General features: G+C 41.0%; 1 protein-coding gene across 1 annotated transcript; it reads right to left on the bottom strand.

Moving 5' to 3' along the window:
- Positions 1 to 13,905: 13,905 nt before the first annotated feature.
- On the bottom strand, positions 13,906 to 14,664 carry LOC116129156 (secreted RxLR effector protein 161-like). The gene has a single exon (XM_031414912.1). It carries the CDS (start codon positions 14,662 to 14,664, stop codon positions 13,906 to 13,908), a length of 759 nt encoding a protein of 252 aa, XP_031270772.1.
- Positions 14,665 to 18,618: the final 3,954 nt, after the last annotated feature.

The following is an 18,618-nucleotide window of genomic DNA, read 5'->3' as shown; positions in this document are numbered from 1 at the left end:
TCGGGTAAGGTATGTACCATATCTTTAAGTTTCATTTGCCTGGCCGCATATGGCTAAGCCATATCTTTTATGCCATAGGTTCGTGTCATCTGAATTCACTGTCATAGCATGAAATTTCTGATTTTTAGAGTTCAATCGGGAAGCTCTTCCCCACCATTTTAACATGCATCATCACATTCCTTCATTGTCTAATTTTGTGCGGTTTTGTTTTCAAAGTGTTGGATGTAATTTCTTTCAGCATTTGACCTACACTAGCAGATTTTGGTTGATATTCAGGAACAACACACATTAAGATAATGTTTTGTACTTGTCAAGGTTTGCACAACCACTTCTCCCTGCCTTAACCTTCACAAATTCATCATTTTCCCCTTTCACTTGACTAGTATCTTGATCCAGTTCACAAATTCTCCAGATCAAGTTCATAGTTTTGTAATCAATATCAATCAGCAAGCTCCAGCATTGAACTAACACTAGCAAGATGCCACAAACAGCGTCAGATTCGGAATTCTAGTTGTAGATCTTCACTGTCTTCTGTGCTTGCTGTGTAGGTTGCTTGGTTTTTTTTTTTTTTTTTTTTTTTTGTTTGCAGACCTTTTCAATGTGGCCTAGTTGCTTACATGCCCTGCATTAACATTTGGTCTGAACCCAGCACTTGTTCTCCTGCATGGTTCTTCTTTTTGCTAGTGGAACTGGTGCAAAACTCTTGAACATGCTGGTTTGTTCCACTGACTGCTTACTCTTTCCTTTCCTCTTTTCTTCCTATGAACCTTTGTTTCCTCTAAGTTGGCTTGCTCTTTTGCTAGACGACCAATGCAGCTTCACCACGTCCCTCCGTCCTCAGCTTCTTCTTTGCTCTGTGAGCTGAAGAGCATGAACAGTTCTTAAGGTAATTTGAGACAAGTCTTTGGAATCTTCCAAGGAGATTTTTATTCAAACCTCTCGGCAGGCTTACCAATACCTTCTCTACAATTCTTTTACAGTTATCTCTTCCCCTTGTTAACCCTATTCATTAATCTATCTACCTACTCCTTAGAAACCACTGTCAACAGCTCTTGTCTTTTCAATGCTCCAAACTCTCCTCTTTAGGTTCAAGACTTGCATGTTTCTAGTTTGGCTACTCCCTCCAAATTCATCCTTAAGTTTGTCCCAAGCTTCCTTTGTTGTCTCACAAGCCATTATTCTTGTGAAGACTTGATCGGTGATTGCAGCATGTAAATGGGCCAGAGCTCTTGGAGCTTTTGCAGTCTCTTCTTCATGGAGTCTTATTTGATTCAGGGTTGGATTTGGTCCCAACTGTGGCGGCTGCTTCTCTTCTTCTACATACTACCATAGACTCTGACCTCTCAAGTAAGCCTTTATCTTAACAGCCCACATATGGTACTATTCTCCATTGAAGATTGGAGGCAAGAGTGAAGCTGAACTTGCTGCCATGAAGCTTGGTTTTTGGTGTGGTGAGGACTGACTGAGTGAGTGCCAAGCTGAAGGTTTTGCAGGCCCCTTAAGATCAAAGTAGAGCTCTGACACCAGTTGTTGGTTATTTGAGCATGCAAATGTGGTTATACGGGAGAGAAAAGGAGGAAAAAACAGAGAGAGGAAGAACTTGTATTGGTTCAATGTATTGCAGAAAAAATACAGCAGAGTTTTTATATACAAACAGACATACTGTTGTACCTAATCTTAAAACATATTTTAGTCCAAAATAACTTCTTAACCATACATTCTTAGCAACTCTGATTACATCACATTAATTTGATATAAAGTTGGCAGCCAAATGCAAGTTGAACTCACCAAAATATATCACTTCAGCATGCCTACAGACCAGCTACGTGAACTTCTCCTGACCAGCCTCCAGACTTCAAATTCTGCTCTTTTACCGCCAGTTCACAGCTTCCAGCATAATCAAAAATATTTGTTTCAAGCAAAATATCACTACTTTGTGAACGAAATAGAGACAACAACAGGAACAAAATATAATAGTAAAACAAAACAAACAGTAAACAAAGAAAATAATACGCGCGATTTATCCTGGTTCACCCAATGTGGGCTACGTACAGCTGAGTCAATATTATTGCAATATGCCTCACCTCTCTCGTTTACAATGAATGAATTGCTCTCTCATGCATAACAAGAGAAAAGTATGATTATATACTAGATTTAAGCGATTAAACCTAGTTTTACAAGGATTCTTATTCCTAAGCCCAACCCAAAAAGGAATTAGTAACTTAAAAGAAATCCTACAGCGGTTATACATGGAAAAGCCGAAAACTGCCTACGGGCTCGGAGGCGCTGCCCCCGGGACCCCCGCCCGCTCATCGTTACCTATTAATGCTGAAGTAGTCGACAACTCCAACACTTTAAACAGTGTTTTGCATTCTGTCTTTGACTTCTTTTATATAATTTATATCATCATCCGCATGCGTACGAACGTTTTTGCTCCTTGGTCAAACTGTGGAGGAGATGATTGACAGAAAAATGCAAGGAAACATTTGCTTTGCTGCTTCCTAGTGGAACTTCTCGATCATTCTTCCCTTACCGCAGGTAAAGCAGAATGTGTTATACATTAAGTTTTCCATGTGATGAGGATTACAATGTTATGTGAGTTATTTTCTACCTTAACTTGTTGGATACTTAAAATGGTCATTATCATACAAGTAATTATCTTTCTTCATAGTATTTTGTTCAAGATTGNAGTCTCCCTATCATATTCCTCAAAGTCATGAAACCAGTCCTTATTGGGACTCATGTGAAAAGAGCACCCAGAATCTAACACCCATTCTCTTGTATTGTCAATAACAGAGACAGTAAGGACCTCTGTTTCTTCAGCTAAGTGTTTGGATGAGGCTAGGTTACTCTCTGTGTTTCCCTGCTTTTGTTTCTTAAGCCATTCAAAACAATTCTTTTTCAGATGACCAGTTTTATTACAGAAAAAACATTTTCTAGACTATGCCTTATGCTTATTGTTCCATTTACCCCGTTTCTTGTTTTTGGACCCCTGGCTAGGTTGATTGCCTTTACCAGATTGAAAGGTATCTGGTTTTCCCCTAACAAACAGGTTACTCCCACTTCGTTTTTGGACTTTCAACTCATGTTCTCTAGCCTTAAGACCAGCCACAATCAAGTCAACACTAGGAACAGTACCGGAATACTGAAGTGCATTCTTAAAAACTAGATAATCCTCAGTAATGGAGTTTAACAGAATCATGGCTAGACTAGTCTCTCCTAGTTCCTGATTTGTGCCCTTTAAAATTAAGGTCATTTTTAAGAATTCATCTAGGTTCTCCTCTAGTCTTGCTACTATCCATTTTATAAGAAAACAAAGCACCCTTGAGAAAGCTAAGTTAGGTGCAGATTGAAGTGCATACAAAGTTTCGAGTTTACCCCATAACCCTAGAGGGGTTTCGATTCCATCAACCTTTCTCAGTACGCTGTCTGAGAGGTTCATCACGATCAGATTGTAGGCAGCTTCATCAATCTCCTCCTTCTCCTTCAATTTCTCCTCAGACCATTTCTTTTGATCCTTCTCCAGTGCCAGGGCGACTTTGTTATGTGAAAGCAGAGCCTTCATTTTCTTCTTTCAACTCCCGAAATCGATCTTCCCATCGTATTGGGAGATCTCCATACGTGTAGTGCTCATGATTTTATATAGACAGTGTGATATAGTCTAAGGAGTAAATGGCGTTGTTACACCAGAAGTTGCCAAATACTGCCAAGCAGTTTTTAAGGCGGTCACTGGTTTCCAGCCTATATACCTTTAAACTGGACAGACAACTGAAAGAGAACAGTGCAAGTACAGACTCACGGCACTGACCAAGATTACTCTCCTTAACCAGTGTTTGTGATCTAATCTCACAAAGAAAACCCCAAGACTTAGTAAGAATCAAAGTTCTAAGGCTCTAGGAACCTTTGGATTAAGAAACCCCTAAAATCTGAGAAACCCTAATTTTTCGATCTGTCAAAAAATTGAATGATTTCAAAAAGATTACACCCTAGGACGATGGCTCTGATACCACTGTTATGCAATCAACCTATAATGCAAACTGAAACAAACAAGAAAACCAGAAAACCACAAACAAAAACACAGAATCTTTACCGTGGTTCACTTGCCCGATTTGAGCAAGCTACATCCACGTTGAACTCTGGAAAGACAGTTCGCTACACTATGATTAAAGAACACCCGATTACAGTCACGATTACAAAGAATGACACCCAAGAAACCCAGATCGAACAACACTGATCTGAACCCGTAATCTGCCCTAGGATTCCTCTAACCTGGAAATCCCTATAACAAGAACACAGTAGTTCTTCCCTTGATTGATTAACCCAAACCACTCAAGAAACCCACAGATTACACAGAAATCAGACCCAAAGAAAGAACCCTAGTTTTCTAAGAAAAAACGAAAACTGCTCTCAACCTTTTTGTGTTTGATCTACTGTTACAACAGGAAACCCTAATCCTTTTATAGTGTTGACTGGAGGCTTGATCTCAGCCGTTGGCTTTCCTTCTGAATTAGCGGTCAGGATCATCCAGGAGCTGTCTCAAAACGACACCGTTCCATTAATTCAGTACGACGCCGTTTCAGCATTCACTCACAACATTTAATGATGCTCTTCAGTTTGGTATAGTAAAGGTGACAGATTTTCCCCAAATGTTCTTGCATTGTTTCCGTTGGGGCCTGCAAAACCTTAGGTTTGTTTTATATGATATATACTTTTCTTATTTTTGGGATGGTGGAGTATTTTCTTTTTGTTTCCTTCAATTTCAGCCCCCGCATTGCTCTAGCCCTGGTATTTTTTTTTTTTTTTTCTATTAATGCTTGACATTTTACAACTATATTCATTTTTTGGCAGTTCTTTTGGTCAAAATCTTCCAGCTAGTACTTATGTTTTGAATAACTTTTCTGCAATTTCAATTACCATCTCTGGCCTGGTGTTGTTTCTCTTTCTCATTGGTAATATGCAGGTTGGTCTATATTTTTTCTGCTTTTCATTTCTCAATTATTTTTTATATGCTTAAGATGAAGCATGGTCAAGTTTAATTTCTATAAAATATGGTTCTTTTGGAATAGATATATCTGCAGTCCAGGACTGCAAGATCAGAAGAGATGAGACTAAAAGGGCTAGAGATAGACCAATGGATGCCCTTCCGAAAGCTCTCTGGGAATCTCCAAGAACAAGTTAAGAAATACCAGAGATACTTATGGCGAGAAACCAGTGGCCTTGATGTAGAAAATTGCTCAATAATCTTCCCAAGGTCCTCAGAAGGAACATAAAACGCGAACTCTGCTTAGACCTTCTAAAGAAAGTGAGTTCCTCTGTCACAGTAGATGTAATTCACCTTCAGATTTCAATCTACACAAATAATAGCTCAGTTTCAGAAGTATTCTCATTCTTATTCTTGAATGTTTATCAAGGTAGAGGAGTTTAATAAGTTAAATGAAGCAATGTTAGACTCATTTTGTGATTTTGTAAAGCCAGCTTTCTACATTAAGCGGACTCACATTATTCGAGAGGGAGACCCAATTGGTGATATGCTCTTTGTTGTGCAAGGAAAAATATTGTTAGGCCTGAAAATATAGGGCTGATGCAAGACTTAGTCAGCATAAAAAGTCAGAGCTTAGGTAGGCCTACAGCCAGTCAGAAACAGCCACGTCGCGTGGTGACGTGATCAGCACACTCCTGTTAGTGAAGTGGGTGTGCGTCAGACCAACCCGGAGCTATAGCGATTCCATGTGTCCAATCCCTGCACCAAATCGCATAAATCACTCTAGAAGGTGGGCAATGGGATATAAAGAAGGATTTGCATGGATAATCCCACCAACTCACAGATTTAGTAATGATAACCTTAATCCATCCCACTATAAATTGAGAGCTTCTCTCTCATTTAAGGGATTAGCTACTCTCTCAAAAGAAAAATAGCATTATCTCTCTTGTATAATCATTTGTAAGTCAGTCCGCTGACACGACTTGACCTCTATCATTAATACAAAATCAGTGGACGTAGGATTTGCTTCCTTAGCATCCGAACCACTTTAAACGATGTTCTCCACTGCATTTACTCTCATTCTCACATTCACGCGTGTCTTCTGGGTCTGTTCAGTATTTCACACGTGCGTTTGGTTGGTGTCAAAATCACGCATCAACAGTTTGGCGCTAGAAGGAGGGCCTGATTTAGTATTCGCCCTTCATCAGGAGAATCTCTAACTTACTGGTCCTACAACAGCAAATGGCCTGCCACTTGAATCTGAGTGAACCAACCAGGGTGTTGAGGAGATCCCCCAAGTTCAGGAGGACACCTTTACTGAGGTACCTTCGGTTCCACAAAATGTTGGGGGGGATATCCTGTCAAGTTCACAACTTGACCCTGCCATCATGAGCTACCTAGAAAGATTCAACAATACCCTCCAGACGGTCAACCGAAGGTTGGACTGTTTGGACCAAGGCGTGCCACCCAAATCAGTTGGGGTGGTGCAACCGCCAAAAACGCCTACAGGTCGCGCAAAAGCACGGCAAAGGGCGATAGCCCATGCCGCGAGCACTGCAGCGAACACCGACCACGTCCTGAATAGAATACCAGTGGCACTAAGACTCGGCGAAAGGTCGCAGCCCGAGCCATCCCATGCTACGTCGCATACACACCCCCATAAAAGTGCTGGGCAGGGCGATTCTTATCACCACGAGAAAAACGATCTTGATTGTCATCGTACGGGAGGTTCCCACACTTCGCGGGGTGGTTTGTACCATTGCGGAGGTCATGAAAATTCCTCGCACCATTCATCACCATCACACGACTCTAGCTAACGTGTGTCGAGAGCAGCCGAAACTGTCGGCCGAGGCAAAGAGGAATCCGACCTCCGGACTTTCCTCAATCACAATCCTAAAGTCCTATGGGCATACAGGACAACTCTGAGAATCTCTACCTCAGAGACCCCTTTTTCGCTAGCATATGGTTGCGAAGCGATGATCCCTGTGGAGGTAGAAACTGGTTCACTACAGAAGGACTTGTACAACGAAGCCGACAATGAAGCACTTATGCGAGCAAGTTTGGACCTTGTTGAAGAACATTGCAGCAAGGCTCTGCTGAGAATAGTAGCTTATCAGCAATGCATGAAAAGGTTCTTCAACTCTAAAGTCTGACGAACAGACTTCCAGGTCGGCGACCTTGTATTAAAGGAAGTTTTTCTCGGTGCTAGAGAACCAAGTGCCAGAGTTTTGGGACAGAACTGGGAGGGCCCATACCACATCGCTAAAGTGATAAGACCGAGGACTTACCACTTGAAAAGGCTAAATGGTTCCGTAGTACAGTGAGCTTGGAATGCTGAACACCTCCGACCTTACTATTAGTAATTCCGAACTCATTTTTTTTCCTTGTAAAGCTTTTATTTTTCATAACCTTTGTAAATAACGGATGTAATTCAGTTCTTTTGTAATCACTTTACATGAACAATTATGTTCGCATAGAATGTATAATTATGTTTGCATAGACTTATTCCAGTGTAATTATAAACAGTTAGTATGCGATCTCATATGTAATGAAGGGTACAAAAATTATAAATACTCATGAAAAATTATCAAAAGCGATCTTTATTTATATGTAATAAAAAAGAGTACATAATCGAGCTGGACGAAAGCTACAAAGACGGATCACTGATCCTCATCCCCAGGCCCTGGAGGGGCGACCTCTACGTCCCCAGACTGGTCGTCGACTTCCTTTTCGGGTGTAATCTCCTCTGAGACGTACTCTGGATGTTCTTCCAGATTAGGTCCCCAAGCCATTTCCTCAGCCTCGGCCTGCGCCAAAATAGCCAGTTCGTCCCGGTACTCACCAGGGAGGTCGGACAGATCCATCTTAGGGTTCTTTGCCTGAAGGGCAAAGATGGACCTGATCATCCAATCTGCAGCCCTGCTCTCGATATCCGCTTCCTGTTGCTGCATTTTCGCAGTTAGCAAAGTAATGCGACCTCGAGTATAATGGAGCTCAGCCTCAAGCTTTGATCGCTGCCTCTCAATAGCTTCCCACATATTGGCCCTTTCTGTTCAGCTCGCAAGGCTCGTTCGGAGGTATTCTACAACGCTTGATCCTTCTCATCAGCCTCCCTGGAGAGTCTAGCCATGGTTCACTGGAGTTCCTTCACCTCCTCGCTGCGTTTGTCCAGCTCGATCTTCTGAAAGTCCACTGTGCAGTAGGCAGTGTCCCTTTCAGATATATGCTGGTCTACCTGAGCGATGGATGAGTCTCTGTCTGCTCTATGACCTCCAGCTCCTGCATAAGCCGTGCATTCTCCTCCAACAGCTCGACCAATTTCTCGGCAGACCCCAACTGAGCCTTCTGCTAGGACATATGCAAGGAAAGCAAGGCCTGCACGATAAAAGCAAAAAGTTACTCCCTTCTAAAAAATGAGCAAAGGTCCTCATCGAGGACAGTTCGTTTACCTAGCTCAGGAGTTAGAACGATGTGGACAACAGGTCAATGGAATTGGAGGCCAGAAACTGTTCGAACTTCTTCGCAAGCCCACATTCCAATAGTGTTAAAACCACTAGCTACAAATGGTCTAGGAGCTGGGCCATCGAGTCTAGCACAGGTGTGCCTACACCCTCAACAGGTAAAACTTGCCCCGCAGGCTCCTTGCCAGACCTCCTCCAGAGGACTGCAGCCGCTGGTCGTGTTAGCTGACCGATTGAAATGCCAGTTGCACCTCTAAGTGGCCCTCCCGAGCTGAACACTTGGTAAGGCTACGATCTCTTGGGCTGAATGCCCAAGCCTTCCTTTTCGGACTTTGATTCCTTGGTCCGAATTTGTTGCCTCTTCTTAGGCCTCTAGGCCATAGTTTTCTGCTTCGGGCGAGCAGCTGAAGATGGGGGAACTTCGGCAGGTCGTGCCGGAGCACCCGCCTGTGTCCCTCTGACGGGGGGACCATTGGGAGCAGCTCTAGCTAGTTCGACGGTATACCTCTGAGGAAAAGAGAATTGTCTTGATCGTGGCAACTTGGACACTCGGGGAGGCATGGTCACTGCATGCGAACACCGTTAGCAAAACAGTTCGCTACAAGAATTAGAAAGGACAAGTCAAGAAACTTACTCGATGGGGTTTCTAAGGCTACGTCTGTGTTGAAGAAGTCGTACCTCGGCAAGTTCTTGATTGTCACAAGCAACCTCGTGTCTCGGCTTTCAGCAGGCAGAAAACCGAATGTTATGATTCTGTCCGGGTCCACGAGTAGGTTCAGATTGGTCGTTCCATTAACTATCAAGAAAAACAAACAACTCATTAGCGAAGAACAAAATCGAGAGTTCAGAAGGAAAGAGAACCTACTCAGATCATGAAAGCGGCAGATGCTGTCGTAACGAAAGAAGAAAAACTTCGTGTCGTATGGTCCCACATTACTCGGATAGCTATGTATCCCCGCTTGTATTGAGTTTCGCTTGGACAAGTACCAAGAATCCTTGTCCTTGCTCTTTTTTAAGATGTACGAGCAACCGAGCTCAACCGCGGTTAGCTTGCCCATTCCATTCTCTCGACACGCGATGTACATGGCAATGGTGATCATGTACGTGTTCTGGGTGAGCTACATTGGTGCGATCCCGAAGTGATCGAGGACCGACCTGGTGAAAGAGTGGAAAGGGATCAACCCCCCACCCTTGAAGATATCTTCTGAGACCGCAGCCATCCCACGTGGTAGATCCTGGGTAGTATGCACCTTATCGCAGAAAACCTCTATGCTGACAGCGAACTGGTTAACCACCTTTCGTAGCTCGTCGGTGGTAAACGTCGAGTAAATTTCTCGAGGGGGCACGCAGGAGCATCCTCTATGGGCAAGCTGGCTCCTTCCTCGGCTTTGATCGTTGGGGGGTCTATCTTGCAATCTGCAAAAGCGATGAAATGGTACATTCAGTCTTCGTACATTTTTGTACGATGACGTGAAATAAAGTTTCTCCTCCCCAAACCCAGAAAAAACCCTAACAAAATACTTAAAAAGCCACCACAAATAGCTCCAACCCAACGGAGAGTATTTGGTCTTCGATGAGCTACCGACGGACAGTCATCACATGGTGACTGTCAAAAGCAAAAAACATTGAAGATAAAAGAAGGGAATCTTCTTTACCCCTAGGAATGAGAAAGATTGGCTCTTCTGTTCCGAATATCCAGTGAACACCACTCTAAAAGGCAAAGAATCAAGACTGGCAAAATTTTCTTGCTCTTTGAGAATGAAAATACTGTGACTTTGCCTGAAGAGAGCTTGGGGTTTTTATAGTGAAGGAAATGGCGCTTTGGTTTCCCGAAATCAAATGACGTTTGGGCGGAAAACGCATCTGACCACTGATCACGACCACGTGTCATGATTAACGAGAAAGAGTGACCGTCACGCCTCGAGAAACCAGATTGTCATCCCCTTCCGTTGAAACGCTCAAGCAATGGCACGTTTTCCCTCTTCCACATTTAATGTGCCCACACCCGCATTTAATGCTCTGATAGGGAATGTCATTTCAGCATGGCTTGCATTTAATGCGCTTGGCTAGCACTTATTACGCATAAGACATATCTGTCAGAGCAAAGGGCATTTCATTTAATGCACCCGCTGCAAAAGGTGCAACGGATAACATCTGAAGAGATCGTTACCAAAAACACTCTTCACCGTCAGTTGCAAAGCGACGTGACTCTCCGAACTTTTCATCAGTTGCGAGGCTACGTGAATCTTCAGAGTTCTCATCAGTTGTGAAGCGACATGCTTGTTCGACCCCATCTCATGTCAATTGCGAAGCGATGTGACGCCGGCTACGAAGCAGCGTGGCCATTTGTCCTAAAACGTTGCTAAGTGAGAACAAGTCGAGAATTCCCTCTGGTCGGGATCATCACTAGCACTGGGTACCCGTGACCAGGTCACTGATCCTGAGGTCGCGGATCATCCTAGGTCGCTTGTGAGAGAATGTCCTCTTGATCTCCTTTGCAATAAGGTCGGATCAACCAACATCTCTTCAAACACATCAGATCAAGGCATTTATAGTTTCCAAGGTTTGATACTTAAACCTTAAAAACTAGGGGACTTCTGTTATGCCTGAAAATATAAGGCTGACACAAGACTCAGTCAGCATAAAAAGTCAGAGCTTAGGTAGGCCCGCAGCCAGTCAGAAACAGCCACGTCACGTGGTGACGTGAGTAGCACACTCCTGTCAGTGAAGTGGGTGCGCGTCCGACCAGCCTAGAGCTATAGTGATTCCACGTGTCCAATCCCTGCACCAAATCGCGTAAATCACTCTAAAAGGTGGGCAATGGGACATAAAGAAGGATTTGCATGGATAATCCCACCAACTCACAGATTTAGTAATGATTACCTTAATCCATCCCACTATAAATTAAGAGCTCCTCTCTCATTTAAGGGATTAGCTACTCTCTCTAAAGAAAAATAGCATTATCTCTCTTGTATAATCATTTGTAAGTCAGTCCGCTAACGCGACCTTACCTCTATCATTAATACAAAATCAGTGGACATAGGATTTGCTTCCTTAGCATCCAAACCACTTTAAACGCTATTCTTCACTGCATTTACTTTCATTCTCACATTCACGTGTGTCTTCTAGGCCCGCTCAGCATTTCACATGTGCGTTTGGTTGGTGTCAAAATCACATATCAACAAATATGGACATACAATTCAACAACAGGTTCTGCCTCTTTGAACACTGATAATGTCGGAGATAATGATGGTAACAGAAGGAAAAAACATTTTCTTCAAGATGGAGACTTCTGTGGTGAGGAACTTGTTGCTTGGGCTCTGGGTTATCCCTCTTTATCCAACCTCCCTATTTCAACTAGAACTATTCAAGCACTTACAAAAGTTGAAGCTTTCACTATTATGGCAGATGACTTGAAAAATGTATTCAGTAAGTACCAGTTTTCCAGCTCTTCTGGATTGAACTTGAATCACTTTATGGTCACTCAGGCAGCTCGAATCATACAAGACGTTTGGCATCGCCATCATACAAGAAGGAACTCGCGAAGGTCTACCCAAGAAATGGAGTTTAGTGGCTAGCAAAACTTTATCAAATGTCAGATCATCCAAGAGAACACAACCAACATTATCTCACCAGTAGGCAGGCCTGAGACCATGGTGAAGAACAATAGATTGGTTAGTTCTTGTGGTTTACATGCCTGGTCTTAGTAGGCCAAGTTTTGTATGAGAAGTATAAAATTATGCTCATTACTCAATGTAACAAATTACATTGCATGACAAAGCAACAAGTAAAGATATAAAACAGCCAACATGTTATTTTTTGCTTAAAAGTGTAAAATAATAACACAAGCTATTTTTCCTGTAGCAAGACCAGTTTACTTAAATTTTATGTCGGTAGGTCAATGCGGATTCTTAGTACTTTCAATTTAAAAACTGGTCAATTTTTATTATTTTTCAAATGGGTGTAGTTCAGAAAATCAATTATTGTATTAGATCTTTCTGTATACTACCCGGTCCCATGATTTTTCACTCTTCTTTTTTGTGCTTCATCTAGCTGGAATCCTAAACCTAAGCAAATTTAAAATGCTTTCTGGTTGACCGAATTGTCTATGTCTTTTAGCAAATCACCAAAATAATTGGAAAAGCAAAACCCTACCTTCCACGCCCAAGAAACTAATTAACGAAGAATTCAAAACCACTATATAATAATTGTGATCTTAATTTTCTCATTAAGATTCTGAATTGTCTAAAATCCTGCAACTAAAAGAAGATTGCCTAGCTAAATTTTCAGAAATCAACAATTTGCTTCTTCTAGCAGGATCTTTGCATTGTTCATCATGTAAGCGATTAAGTGATTTTACTGTACACTTCATACTTGTAAACTACAATGACCAGAAACTCTGAAGCCCACTTGTAGTTAGCCTTTGGCTGCGCAGTTTTAAATGTTCTTTTGGTAACTTTGAACAAATTATTGCTTGTGTTATGATTAGGTCTCTGGTCACAAATCTAAAGGAAGGTACAGCTGGGGAAAGTTACAGGGATTATAAAGACGAAACAAAATCAGTCTCAAGAATCATTAGAGGTGTGCCAAATACATATCCAAACACTGGCTTCAAGTGAAGAAAATCCTTGACTCATAAGGGCCTCTTGGGATTTGGATTTTTCTCACATTCATTGTGATTGCAATCACATTGGACCCTTTGTTCTTTTACATTCTTGTAGTCAATGATGATCAAAAGTGCCTTAGATTGGACAAAAATTTGGGGATTATAGTAACTGTTCTTCGTTCGATATTTGATGTCTTTTATATAATCTTTATAATTTTCAGACTACGTACTGATCTTTACTTGATATATTGTTATAACCCAAGCCTAATTAATCAATTCGCAACACAAACAAACACAATCAAGATTCAAGATCAAAAACACACACACACAAAAATCAAGGCACAAATTTACCGTGGTTCGTCTATCCAATCTTGGATAGACTACATCCACATTGAGCTCCGAAATACGGATACTTATAGCACTAAAAGAATATCCTACGATTACAAGAAGACAACCATACAAATCTGCCAAAACAGATCAACACTCAACCTAGGCCTATTCGCTCAAGAATCTCTCAAGAATCTGCAAGAAACAAAGGACAAAACCAGCCTCAAGAAGGAAACGCAACCCTCTTTCTAATTTACCTAGATTATACCCAGAAAAACTCAGCAAATACTCAACCCTAGTTGCTCTCTAATTTTTCTCTCACGAACTCTAACCTTTCATATTAACAAAAGATGCGGCTATTCACATCGCTGTTGCTTCTTTTATATATGCCCATATCAGCAAATATCAACCCTTGGATCTGACTTGATCTGACGGCTAGAATTCCTTCAATGAACTTAAATGAAACGACCCCGTTTTGGCTTCACATTATTTTTCAGTCTCCACCTTGAAGCCAACTTTCTTCCTTTCATTTATTTCCTTTCTTCTTTTCCATTGTTGGACTCCTTTTTAGTGCAATAAGTTATCCTATATTTCTTCTCAGCTCTAAGAGAAAGTGTTTGTCTGATGTGAAGCAAGTTCAAGCAGTGCTTAAACTTGGCTGTGGTCACCACTTTGGTTCCCATGTCCGCTGGATTCTCTTCAGTAGGCACCTTTAAAAGAATAATTTCTCCCTTTGCAATCAGGTCTCTGACGAAGTGATGCCTGACATCCACATGTTTTGTTCGTTCGTGATAAACTGGGTTCTTACTCAAATGGATGGCACTCTGACTGTTAGAGTAAACTGTTGTTGTGTCATTCAACAGATCAGCTTCTTTTAGAATCCCTTGCAACCATGTTGCTTCCTTGAATGCATTTGAAACTGCTATGTACTCTGCTTCAGTAGTGGAAAGTGCAACCAGAGGTTGCAACTGTGTTTTCCAGCTAACATAGTTGCCTCCCAGTGTAAAGTAATAAGCAGTTGTGGACTTCCTAGAGTCTCGATCACCTGCAACATCTGCATCTACATAACCAACCAGATCAAGTGATGCATATCTTTTACAGAAAATTAAACCAATCTGAACAGTGCCATTAATGTATCTCATTAACCATTTTAAAGCATTCCAATGTTCATTTCCAGGATTTGACATGAACCTGCTTAATAGTGATATTGCATATCCTAAATCAGGTCTGGTGGATATCATGGAATACATTACAAAACCTATGGCATTAGAATAAGGGACATTCTCCATTTTCAGCCTATTTGAATATGTTTTTGGGGATTGTGACTTACTAAGTATGAAATGGTTTGCTAAGGGCATTGTCACTGCTTTGGATTCATTCATACCAAATTTTAAGACCAGTTTCTGTAAGTATGAGGATTGATGGAGTTTAAGGGTATTTGCACTTCTATCTTATCAATCATCATTCCTAGTATTTTCTTTGCCTTCCCTAAGTCCTTCATATCAAATTCAGTATTTAATTTGGCCTTTAAAGCATTAATTTGAGACATGGACTTACTAATTATTAACACGTCATCTACATATAGCAGAAGATAGATTGGTATGTTATTCATACAGGCAAAATAGAAACAGTTATCATACATGCTTCTAGTGAATCCATTTCCTATTATGAATGCATCAAACCTCTTGTACCATTGTCTAGGGGGGCAGAGATTTATTCAGTGAGCATACATAATCAGGTAGTTTTTTATCCTTAAAACCTACAGGTTGACTTATGAATATTTTCTCATCCAACTCACCATGCAAGAAAGCAGTTTTAACATCTAGTTGTTCTATCTCTAAGTCATATTGAACAACAATTGCTAGAATGATTCTAATAGTTTTAAATTTAACTACTGGAGAAAATATTTCAGTGAAATCAATACTTGCCCTCTGAGTGTAGCCCTTAGCCACTAACCTTGCTTTGAATCTTGGTGGGTTAGATTCAGTTATCCCTTCTTTCAGTTTGTACAACCATCTGCACTCCACCAACTTCTGATTCTTTGGCTTTGGAACTAGTGTCCAGGTTTTGCTTGAGTGCAATGACTCCATCTCTTCCTCCATAGCAGCCACCCATTCTTTTCTATCCCTTGAACTCATTGCCTCATCATAAGTGTTAGGTTTTGATCGATGTATCTCTGAACCAACCAGGAGTGCTGTAAAGATCAGGTCAGCATAGCTGTACCTTGCAGGAGGTCTGATCTCCCTCCTGACTCTATCTCTGGCTAACTAATATTGGGCCAGATTACCATGTTGATCCACTTCAGCATTGTCAGTAGGGTGATCTTCATCCTCCTGCTCTTGATTTTGCTGTGGTTGATCTTCAAGTGGATCAGTCTCATCTGTTTGGATGTATTGATCAGGATTAGTTTCAGGCTCCACCTCAAACTGAGTTGTCCCAGTTTGTCTAGAGGTTTTAGACTCTTTTTGTGAGCTACCTGCACTGTTAGTACCAGATTTGCAAGGAAAAACAGTTTCATTGAAAATCACATCCCTACTAACAATTACCCTAACCCCTAGGGCAGCCCTTTCCCACAGCCTATAACCCTTAGTTCCCTCTTGATATCCCAAAAAAACACACTTAAGAGATCTTGGCTCTAACTTTCCATCTCTGGTATGTGCATATGTAGCACATCCAAAGACTCTTAGGTGTTCAAGAGATGGTCTCCTCCTAGACCACTTTTCTTCAAGGCACTTAAAGTCTATTAAGCTAGAAGGGCTTCTATTTATAAGATAGGCTGCTGTACCTAGTGCTTCCCCCCAACAGGTTTTTGGTAGACCAGTTGTGAATAAGAGACATCTAACCCTCTCTAGAAGAATTCTATTCATTCTCTCAGCAACCCCATTCTGCTAAGGGGTTCCCCTAACTATCCTATGCCTCAGAATTCCCTCTTCTACACAGTAAGAGTCAAACTCCAGATTACAGAATTCCAAGTCATTGTCTGTCCTAAAGGTTTTCACCTTCCTATTAACTTGGTTTTCAACCAGGTTTTTCCAGCCTTTAAACTTGGTTAAGGCTTCATCTTTGGACCTAAACAGGTACACCCATACCTTTCAACTATAATCATCCACAATAGAGAGGAAATAGTAATTCCCTCCATGTGTTCTAACCCTTTTAGGACCCCAAATATCTACATGTACATAATCCAACCCTTTTTCAACTAGATGAGTTCCCTTTTGGAAACTCATTCTGTGCGGTTTTCCCAACACACAAACTTCACAGAAAGTTAATTCAGATATAGATTCCTTACCAAAATAGTCTTGTTGGCTTAACACTGTCATACCTTTTTGGCTTATGTGGCCAAGTCTCAAATGCCATTTCTCTGCAGCAGTCAGATTAGTAGATGATAAAGCAGAATTTATAGTGAATGCACAATGTTGACCACACAGAATGTACAGCCCATTTTGTTTGACCCCTTCAAGCAAAATTTCATTATTCTTATACACAACTATGGACCCTTTTTCTGCCTTATAACTACATCTACCTTCATCCAAAGTTCCTAATGAAATCAGGTTTCTTTTAAGGTCAGGTATATACCTTACTCTGGTTAACATTATGACTTTACCATTATTTAACCTAATAGTTATGTTTCCTATGCCTTGAACCTTACAAAAGTGATTATTACCCATGAAAACAATTTCTAACTCTCATTTCCTAAAGTTTTGGAACCATTGGATGTTTGGGCTCATATGAAAGGTGCATCCCTAATCTAAAACCCATTCCTTACTGCTAGCTTGGTTTGAGACAGTGAGGGCTTCTGAAATTTCAATGCCAGTGCTAGTGCTAGCTGAATTACTCTCTGTATTGTGCTGTTTTTGTTTCTTTATCCAATCATAACAGTTCTTCTTAAGGTGGCCTGGTTTATTACAGTGAAAACACTTCCTAATTTCTCCTTTAGACTTGTTATTCTTTCCTTTTTTCTTAGTCTTAGGGTTCATGTGTTGCTGGAAATTCTTGTTACTATCCCTTCCTAACTGTCCAGGATCTGTCCTACTTTTGACAAACAAGTTATTCCCATTCCTTTTCTTTATTTTCAACTCCAATTCCCTAGATTTCAGGCCAGCTATAATCAAGTCAACACTGGGAACTGTCCCAGTGTATTGTAAAGCACTGTTCACTACTAAGTACTCATCAGGCAATGAATTTAACAGTATCATCGCCAAACTAGAATCTCCTAACTCCTGATCTGTACCTTTCAACACTAATGTCATCTTAAGAAACTCATCAAGGTTTTCTTCTACAGACTTAGTAACATCCATTTTATAAGAGAATAAAGCTCCTTTAAGAAATGCTAAGTTTGATGCAGACTGTAAGGAATAAAGGGATTCGAGTTTACCCCAGAGTCTGAGCGGTGTTTCCATGCCATCTACCTTTCGCAGGACTGCATCGGACAGATTCATTATGATTATATTATAGGCTTCCTCATCCACTTCAGCCTTCTTTTTCAGTTTCTCTTCAGACCACTTGGTGGTATCTTTTTCCAGAGCAAGCCCTACCTTATTATGTGAAATGAGGGCCTTCATCTTCTTTTTCCATGTATTAAAATTGATCTTCCCAACATATTGGGAGATCTCTATATGAGTAGTGCTCATTGTATTGTAATGACAATTCAGGATAGTCTAAGGAGTACATGGCGTTGTTATACCAGAGGTTGCCAAGTACTGTCAGACAGTTTTTAAGGCAGTTACTGGTGTTCCAGCCGAAATACCCTTAAACTTTATCAAACAAGACGAAAGTGACAAGACTACTACAGCCCGTAGACAATACCAAGATTTCTCCCCTGACTCGTGTTTGTGACTCAAACTAACCAATTCAACTAGATTCAAGGACAATTCGAAACCTTACAGCTCTATAAGCCTTTAATCCGAAAAACCCCCAAATCCTAACAAAACCCTAATTTCAATTTTGCACGAATTTCATCGATCCCTTGTGTTTGTGACCTAATCTCACGAATTAATCCTAAGACTCAGCAAGATTCGAAATCCTAATGATCTAGGAACCTTTAAATCGAAAAAACCCCAAACTGACAAACCCTAATTTTCTAATTCGTCAAGAATCAAACGATTTCTAAACCTAAATACCCTTTAGAACTTTGGCTCTGATACCACTGTTATAACCCAAGCCTAATTAATCAATTCGCAACACAAACAAACACAATCAAGATTCAAGATCAAAAACACACACACACAAAAATCAAGGCACGA

Source organism: Pistacia vera, unplaced genomic scaffold (assembly GCF_008641045.1).
Source record: "Pistacia vera cultivar Batoury unplaced genomic scaffold, PisVer_v2 Contig1057, whole genome shotgun sequence".
NCBI lineage: Eukaryota > Viridiplantae > Streptophyta > Magnoliopsida > Sapindales > Anacardiaceae > Pistacia > Pistacia vera.
Note: the sequence above shows the minus strand (reverse complement) of the source record. Positions and strands in the feature narration are given on the sequence as shown.

Excerpts from the sequence above, each read along its gene's own strand:
- LOC116129156 (XM_031414912.1), bottom strand. The coding sequence starts at position 14,664 with ATGGAGAATGTCCCTTATTCTAATGCCATAGGTTTTGTAATGTATTCC.